We start from the raw sequence: 9,176 nt of genomic DNA, 5'->3' as shown, positions 1-9,176 counted from the left end.
GGAGGGTGATGAAAATGCCCTTCACCCTGCGACATAAACACATTTCTCTTCACATACGGATGGATTTGGTCACAATTTGTCTCCATTAATGGCAAAAAAAGAGACTTACTCCATTGAAGGGAAGGTTAGGAGGAAATCGTCCAGGTCCTCCATGGCCCCTGCCATGCTATTATTAAAAAAAAAAAAAGTTAAAAAGCACATATATAACTCTCTGTTTGAATACAAATACACTTAATTCCATTGAACTTACAAACTGAGCCAGAGAGACGCTCAGGAGGCATCCAAGCACGAGGACTGTTTTGAGCATGGCTGATCAATCCCCTGTTGATGAAACAAAATAATATTAAAGTAACAATAATCCCCACAAAACCTGTATTCAGCAACATAATAAAAAAAGAAGAAGAAATAAGAAAAGACAGTTACAATCACGTCTTTACAACTTTAGCTGGCTGCTTCTCAGCTGGTCATGGGAATGATGGTGTGGCTGCAGAGCTTCGCTTATATACTGTAGCTGGATGGATGACTAAGTTTTTACATTGTTGTAAAACTACAATTAATGAAATCTTCTGTCTCCACATTTCATAATGAAGAAATAATCAAACAGGAATCAAAGGAACAAATTACTTTTGAATCACATCCAACACTTACTAAAAAAATAGAGGGAGGAGCTTAAGTAACTGTGAAAAACAGGTATTTAGACACTTCAAACAAGAAAAACTCAGCTTTGTGGATATATGTTTGTCAGAAGGATATATCGGTGTATGTTTTTTTAAATTTGTCCTGTCCAACAGCTGAGGAAGTAGATGAGAGCTGAAGGCCTCTTGTGTTGGACCAATTTTACTATTACAATAAGGGGTTCTGGATCTTAAGACAAACGTTGTGTATATTTGTATTAACCCCTTTTGTATTTGAGGTTAAGATTTATTTATAATATGTAATTTGTTGGACTGGGTGGAAAAAATATCAGTGTATCTTGATGTCATTTTAGCTGATCTAGATAGCTGAAAAAAAAATCAATGACATTTGGGCATCTTTGATCATACTGTTTTGTCCTAGTGATCAACTTGGTTTAGGAATTTATATTCAAAAATATTAATCGGAGTGAACCACTCTATGTTTTTACAGAAAAGTCCTTAAAGAAATCTGTTTTCATCTCAAAGTTTAAATCAATGTGTAATTTAGTCAGGTAAATGACAAAAAGACAGCCTATAATTGTTTTTTACAAACCGTTTAATTTCAAATGATTTGTCTCTATATTAATATTTTCTATGTTTGCACGGATTGTATGTCTGGGTGTGTGAGTTTTTGCATTGTGTGCGTGGGGTAGTGAAGCCTTCTAAGTACTTGGTGTTGCAAACCTTCATGAATCAAGATGATTAATTTATTAACTGGTTTACGTCATGGATAACATTTTGTTTGTAGTCTTCAAAGTTATGTTTGAGTTGGGATGAAGGGCAGGACAATACACCTTTATCAAACGTGAAGTTTCGTCAGGAGGTGCGCGTGTATTGCAGCCAAACACACATGACACACTTCAGTCTTTTTTAATTTAAAGGCTAATTTATTGCGTTCAGTTTTGCATGACTTAATTCTTTTAAAGTTTGATCTGTTTTTTATTTATTTTTTATCTTTTTTACAAGCTATTATTTAGTGAAATAAATACATAAGAACTGTTTTTGCATTAAAGGTTTATAACATAAAATCATAAAATACCAACAACTGGGAAACTTTGGAATTGTTTGCTTACAGAAATTAAGTATTCTCCCGAAGACCCTATAAAAATTTTGTTAAAATTAAAGTAAAATTTAAACAAAAAATGTTTTACGCATTGCAAAGGAGAGCGGTGAGTGTCAAGCAGGGAAGTATTGGCCCATTTTTAGTCTTTGGTTTGATTTGATCTCACGACTTTCCAAATTTAGGACAGACGCTCTACCACAAGGCCACCAAGCTGGTTTTATATGAATAGAATTGTATTATCTTGATGGTGACTGCTTAGGAACTTGTAAAAATCCCTGCATATAAATGATTTGTTATTTTCCTGTTGAATTTTTTTATTTTAGCCATATATTTAAAGTCCAAATGACCAGAATATGATTTCATTAATCCGAACAATTTAAGTGCACAGCATAAAAATAGGACAGGGAAAGGAAATAGGACTGAAAAAAAAAAATCTAAACAGTTAAATATAAAGAAATTAAAAAAAAATGCTTAGTGGAGCAAGAAGTTCAGAGAAAATGTTGCAGAGATTATGATTAAGTGTAAAAAATCGTGTTTATAAGCAGACAATAAAAACACAAAACCCATAAAAAAAGACCGACCCTTTTTTTTTCTTTTTTTTTATTATCATATTCTTCCTGCAGGCTGCAGGAAATGTGGTGGTAAAAACAAAGACCAAACGCTGCACCCTGCGGAGGTGGTAGTTAAGCTTTTTTGAAGAAAACCTGCCTTCAGTAATTCTGTCTGCTGTGAAAGATGTTTTGACACTTGACTTGTGTCAGAAAGGTGATGAAATCACATCCTTGCAGGAAAAATCTTGCAAAGTTATTTCCCACTGGCTATCAGGAAATCACCATTAATCTCAGTTCAGTTGTGAAACAGTCAGCAACAGGAAAGGTTTTGTTTTGCTGACTGGATGAGACTTGTGTTTGCAGTTTCGTCCATTTTGTTTGGAAAAGTAATCAATTTACAAGATATGGAGGAGATATATCTGACTTTATAAAACAGTGTTAAATATTCACTCAAAAATGTTGTGCTTTTAAAAAAAAAAATTCTCTGTTATACAGATGATCCTCATAGAAGGGAAGTAAGATTTATCATTTGGACCATAGGCAATCTACAGCCCGGGAGCCATACTAATGCTTTATATTTCACCGTAATTTTGGTGTCTCCCTTTAGATGGTGCACCACAAATAAACTGACTTGTGTTTAGGTGGAGAAAGTTATTTTGCATTCTTGTTGTGTTGGAAGATTTGTCGCTTTTCTCACTTTCATGTGTGTTTTTTGAGTCAGTAATTTTTTGCGATCATTCCAACATAACAAACAAGTGTGTTTTTCTCCAAAAGACATCAACCAACTGGTCCAATCAGCACTAAAATAGGAACAAAAGCCACAGTTAAAAAAGCAAGTTTTTGTCCAGATTCTGTGTTGTTTTTTTCTCATAACACTTCAAGCATTTGATCAGGTTCATCTGTCAAGTTTTAAAACGCTTTGTGGCCTATAAGTAAAAAAAAAAAATTGATACTCGAGATGCAAAGGAAGAAACATGTGGTCTACATATGTGTTTTAAAATAAATGTAGTCATAGCTAGTGAAAGCTTCTAAACATGGTAAATATGCAACTAAAAATATTGCAGTCTTTTTGCGATATATGCAACTTCCATTTGAAAACTGACAAAATGCAAGAACAGATCACACCACTGGGTGGCACACAACCATCAGATATTGACGTTTTACAATGTTCAACAAATTGAGTACTAAGCTTTGCTTTACTATTTTTAACGTATTTTTACAAGAACATCAGAATCAATTATCAGTGGTTCAGATTTGAGTCTTGTTAAATCTTTTTTTTACCTTCTGCCAGTAGGATGCAAAGGAAGTTAGTCTTCTTCAATATTTTATTTTGAATATTTTCTATTTACATCTCAGAGAAAAAAAAACATTATTTATTAGATTAGAAAACAGACAAAATTATATTTTATTGTCTCCATATCAGACTTCATTTGTAACTGCATGAGCAGAAGTTGCTTCCTTCCTCAAGTTGTTGCAACAATTGTTGCTGTAGTGGCTGACAAATGCTGCACCCACGAGGTGAGCAGATGCTCATAAGATACATGTATGATCCCCACACTAACTCCACTGTATTGTGTATCTGCTCATTTCTAATAGTGAACAGAGCCAAAAGACTCCTTGTGCTCTCTGCAGGATTTCAAAAATGTTAACCCTCAACTTTAGAAGTGTGTTTTAGTACCACCTGCATGTCGATGAGTCCTCTATGACCTTGCCATTTGGTGATACTTGTGTGCATGAGAGCTTGGTCAATTTTTGCCCACTGACAAACCCAAATCCATACCTGTAGGGCATTTGTGACCAAAACTTTTTCCAAGATTTTGTTCCATGCAACAAAAACTACTGTTTTTGCAGGAGAAACAACGAGGAAACGACAGTACTTCTGCTCTTTAGAATAGAATAACTTTATTGTCATTGTACATAATACAATGAATTTGAGTGCAGTCCTCTTCAGGTGCGATTATAAATAAATAATAAAATAAATAAAATAAATTAGAATAAAATAAAATACCAAATGGATAAATTCAAACTCACATCCAAACAACCATACAAAGGAGTTAAAACATTATACTAGAAAAGGCACTCAATTCCTAGCAGCAGTTTTTTAATCTATTTGTCCTTGATTTTGTTGTCCTGTATTATTGAAGCTTTTGTGGATTTCTTTTAAGCCAAATATCGATAAGGTTGAGAGAGCTAGAAAATTTTGAAATTATTTTATTGAAACGATTAGAGTTATGTAGAGTAGGAAATCTGTCCTGGTATTTATCTGGTACTACATTGAAGTCACCTGCAACAACAACTTTGTTAGTTGAATACATACGTTTCCAGCTGATTATCAAATGTTTTATGTTTGTAACTAATCTCTGGTTTTTGGTCCTATTATTAAAACCATAAATGTTAACAAGAATCCATTTAGTCGTCCATCTTAAGGTTAATCATTAACCAATGACCGTCGATGTCACTTTTATGATCAAAACTTTTACCATCAAAACTATGCAAGAAAGTTGCCACTCGTGCTGAACGAGAACTGCTACAGGTTGAAAAAATGTCTCTGCTGCCCCACTGAGATTGACAGATTCTCCCGAGCCCGCTTTCCGTGGAAGGAGTTGGGCTTTCAAATGACGTCTTTCGTATTGTGATAAAATGGCAACTGAATTAGCTTCATTTTGCAGGACCAGAAGTAATGCATTTTCTATGGGTGACTTCCATCGTCTAGTTCTGTTATACAGTCAATGTGTGCCCCTAAAAAAGGTATGACTTGCCATAAATGGTCAAATACCAACAAATACTTATATATTTCCTTTTCATAGTTTTATTTAAATAATTTTTAGTTCTCTGCATGCTCTCTAAGAAGTCAAGATACTTGATGAATTTAAAAGAAAACGACAGTTTCTTTCATTTTCATTTGCTGCGTTTATTTAGAACAGTAAAAATATGAACTGTTTCACTGATTCCAAAACATTTCTTAATCACTTCTTAGTGGACGGTTCCATTCCAGACTTTATCATCCAGCGATGAGCCGCTGTAAGAGGAGGGCAATGATTTGGTTCAGAGTGGCTGAAGATGCCGCGGTGGTTGTTGTAGTCGTGGCCTTAAAGCAATCAGAAAAAAGTCAAGTTAATGATAAGACAGGGCTCTATCAGGACTTTGTTACACCAGGTGTTGCTGTTTTGGACCAGATCTTAAACACTCACCTCGTTTGAGTTGGAGTTTGACTTTGAGCGAGCAACTCTCTGATGCTCCTCCAGCTGTTGAAAAAGATTCAAGATTGACAGTTTTTAGGGCTCACCCTGTTCTGTACAGCAGATCATAGAGTCTGAACATGATAATTAGAGACAATCAGACTTACAGGTTGAGCCAGAGTGAGACTCAGGAGGCATCCAAGCACAAGCGCTAACTTCAGCATGATTTCACTCCTGGAAACAAAAATCAAAACTATTAACAGATAAAACATGTTCAGTTAAATAACAATGAAAAAAATATCACTGTAGCATCGCAGATAATACTGAAACCAAGAAAACATGATTACAGTTGTGTCTTTGCTTCCTCAGCAGAAGATCAGGAACGTTGTGATGCTTCTCTGAACGCTGACCTTCTCTTATATATGATCAGGAAAGCAGAGCTCTTGTGAAACTGCATTCTTTGGTCAATTCCATGTTAGAAAAAACACTGATTACTGAATTAAGTTAGAAGCTGCACAAGATTATGGGGATTTGCACGACCAGGAAAACACACAAATGAAAAACAGTAGATCATTCTGAAATTCTAAGATCAACATCAACACTTTTTAACATATAGCTCACCTACACATAAGTCACTGAGCAACATACGTCTGTTGTAAAAACAGTTTAATGTATGTCACAATAGGTTTAGCCTCGTTAATACTTGGTTGATTATGAAAGATTTGATTACAGATTTCAAACCTTTCGAGGAACAATTCAGTCTAAGAATAAAGAAAAGAATCTATCACTCTAGCACGTAAAATTAATAAAAAAATATATAAATAATCAGACCTTCCAGGATTTCGCAGCAGATTTTTATGATCGCCTGAGGCTGCAGCGGCTTTTGTGAAAAGTTGCAACAAAAGTTGCGATGTTTTGTAATATATATATATTAATTTGAAAAGCGCCTAAAACTGTTAATTATGAAATAAACTTTACATTTTCATATTCCAACTCTTTTTATTGTGACACATGCACTAGCAAAATACTTCATCATCACCTTGTATAATGTTGTTGTGCTGTCATTTAACTTGAATAGAAACGTAAAACACAAAATGAACTTTTGGTCTTCCCTGCTCACAATAACCCAAACATTTGTGTTTTGATTTAAACATACCTCAGAATAAAATGACTTTATAGTCTTAAAATACTGCATAATCAGATTAATCTTCGGATCTCCATATTCTCCTCAGAATCTTCCTCTTTATCTATTTCAGAAGCATCACTAGTGAGTCAATGGTCGGTATTTGGTCTTTTATGCCAAATATCGATAAGATCGAGCGAGCTCGAAAATTCTGAAATTATTTTATTGAAACGATTAGAGTTATGTTGAGTTGGAAATCTGTCCTGGTTTTTATCTGGTACTACATTGAAGTCACCTGCAACAACAACTTTGTTAGTTGAATACACACGTTTCCAGCTGATTATCAAATGTTTTATGTTTGTAACTAATCTCTGGTTTTTGGTCCTATTATTAAAACCATAAATGTTAACAAGAATATATTTAGTCGTCCATCTCAAGGTTAATCATTAACCAATGACCGTCGATGTCACTTTTATGATCAAAACTTTACCATCAAAACTATGCAAGAAAGTTGCCACTCGTGCTGAACGAGAACTGCTACGGGCTGAAAAAATGTCTCTGCTGCCCCACTGAGATTGACAGATTCTCCCGAGCCCGCTTTCCGTGGAAGGAGTGGGGCTTTCAAACAAGGTCACTCCTGATTGGCGAGAGTGGCTGCCATAGAAATGATGACTCAGACCAACTCTGACCAATCACTGCTTACTAACGCCGCCTGGTTCCAAAATGGTGAAGTCCATAACACGGAAAAAATAGTGCTATGTCTATCTATAAATCAATGGTATGGGACTTCCAACAAACTCACTTCTGATTGGCGACAGTAGTTGCTATAGGAACATTAAATCAGACCAACACTCACTGGTTTTAACCTTGTGTGACTCCAAATGACGGCTTTCGTATTGCATGAAATGGCAACTGAATTAGCTTCATTTTGCTGGACCCAAAAGTAATAAATTTTCTATGAGTGACTTCCACTGTCTAGTTCTCTTATACAGTCAATGTGTGCCCCTAAAAAAGGTATGACTTGTCATAAATGGTCAAATACCAACAAATACTTATATATTTCCTTTTCACTGTGATAGTTTTATTTAAATCATTTTTAGTTCTCTGCATGCTCTCTAAGAAGTCAAGATACTTGATAAATTTAAAAGAAAACGACAGTTTCTTTCATTTTCATTTGCTGCGTTTATTTAGAACAGTAAAAATATGAACTGTTTCACTGATTCTAAAACATTTCTTAATCACTTCTTGATGGGCGGTTCCATTCCAGACTTTATCATCCAGCGATGAGCCGTTGTAAGAGGAGGGCAATGATTTGGTTCAGAGTGGCTGAAGATGCCGCGGTGGTTGTTGTAGTCGTGGCCTTAAAGCAATCAGAAAAAAGTCAAGTTAATGATAAGACAGGGCTCTATCAGGACTTTGTTACACCAGGTGTTGCTGTTTTGGACCAGATCTTAAACACTCACCTCGTTTGAGTTGGAGTTTGACTTTGAGCGAGCAACTCTCTGATGCTCCTCCAGCTGTTGAAAAAGGTTCAAGATTGACAGTTTTTAGGGCTTACTCTGTTCTGTACACCAGATCATGGAGTCTGAACATGATAATTAGAGACAATCAGACTTACAGGTTGAGCCAGAGTGAGACTCAGGAGGCATCCAAGCACAAGCGCTAACTTCAGCATGATTTCACTCCTGGAAACAAAAATCAAAACTCTATTAACAGATAAAATATGTTCAGTTAAATAACAATGAAAAAAATATCACTGTAGCATCGCAGAAAATACTGAAACCAAGAAAACATGATTACAGTTGTGTCTTTGCTTCCTCAGCAGAAGATCAGGAACGTTGTGATGCTTCTCTGACCTTCTCTTATATATGATCAGGAAAGCAGAGCTCTTGTGAAACTGCATTCTTTGGTCAATTCCATGTTAGAAAAAACACTGATTACTGAATTAAGATAGAAGCTGCACAAGATTATGGGGATTTGCACGACCAGGAAAACACACAAATGAAAAACAGTAGATCATTCTGAAATTCTAAGATCAACATCAACACTTTTTAACATATAGCTCACCTACACATAAGTCACTGAGCAACATACGTCTGTTGTAAAAACAGAGTTTAATGTATGTCACAATAGGTTTAGCCTCGTTAATACTTGGCTGATTATGAAAGATTTGATTACAGATTTCAAACCTTTCGAGGAACAATTCAGTCTAAGAATAAAGAAAAGAATCTATCACTCAAGCACGTAAAAGGAATAAATAAATAATAGATTTACATTTAGTGGTCTGGCTTAAAAGCTGCAAATACAGCAGCAAAAGTAAATTAAAAAATCATCCACATAGATTCTTACAAAACTGACTAAAACATTTGAAGATAATCATATTGACAAGCAACCTGTGAAGCATCTTTTGAGACTGACAGGAACAAAGTGTTAAAAATCCACACATGTGATAGGAAAACATACAAACTCTCTTCAGATAAAAATCCATCTGCAAGCAAGAGAAACCTGCAGCAACAAGACTAAGGACTCTGTTAGCCTGCAGTTAAATCAAAATTTAAAACATTTAAATGTTTTTTTTTTTTTTTT

At 35.1% G+C, this 9,176-nt stretch overlaps 1 protein-coding gene and 2 long non-coding RNA genes across 3 annotated transcripts in view; all 3 read right to left on the bottom strand.

Moving 5' to 3' along the window:
* Positions 1 to 664, bottom strand: part of LOC118598924 (cell wall protein IFF6-like) — a 15,715-nt gene extending 15,051 nt beyond the window's left edge. The window contains exons 1-2 of the mRNA XM_036212625.1: positions 251 to 664; positions 110 to 166 (exon numbers count right to left, since the gene is read on the bottom strand). Coding sequence (XP_036068518.1) covers positions 110 to 166; positions 251 to 307 — 114 coding nt within the window. The 5' untranslated portion in view covers positions 308 to 664. The remainder of the gene's footprint in view (positions 1 to 109; positions 167 to 250) is intronic.
* A 4,534-nt stretch (positions 665 to 5,198) lies between these two features.
* On the bottom strand, positions 5,199 to 5,878 carry LOC112156901. The gene is made up of 4 exons (XR_002921063.2): positions 5,815 to 5,878; positions 5,635 to 5,701; positions 5,480 to 5,533; positions 5,199 to 5,376 (listed from the first exon to the last, which is right to left on the bottom strand). It is a non-coding gene; the product is annotated as an uncharacterized LOC112156901 (long non-coding RNA).
* A 1,971-nt stretch (positions 5,879 to 7,849) lies between these two features.
* LOC112156959 lies at positions 7,850 to 8,427 on the bottom strand. Its single transcript, XR_002921071.1, has 4 exons — positions 8,391 to 8,427; positions 8,209 to 8,275; positions 8,054 to 8,107; positions 7,850 to 7,950 (listed from the first exon to the last, which is right to left on the bottom strand). It is a non-coding gene; the product is annotated as an uncharacterized LOC112156959 (long non-coding RNA).
* Between the last annotated feature and the right edge of the window lie 749 nt (positions 8,428 to 9,176).

This window comes from Oryzias melastigma, linkage group LG1 (genome assembly GCF_002922805.2).
Source record: "Oryzias melastigma strain HK-1 linkage group LG1, ASM292280v2, whole genome shotgun sequence".
Lineage (NCBI taxonomy): Eukaryota > Metazoa > Chordata > Actinopteri > Beloniformes > Adrianichthyidae > Oryzias > Oryzias melastigma.
This window is presented reverse-complemented; position numbering and strand designations above follow the sequence as displayed.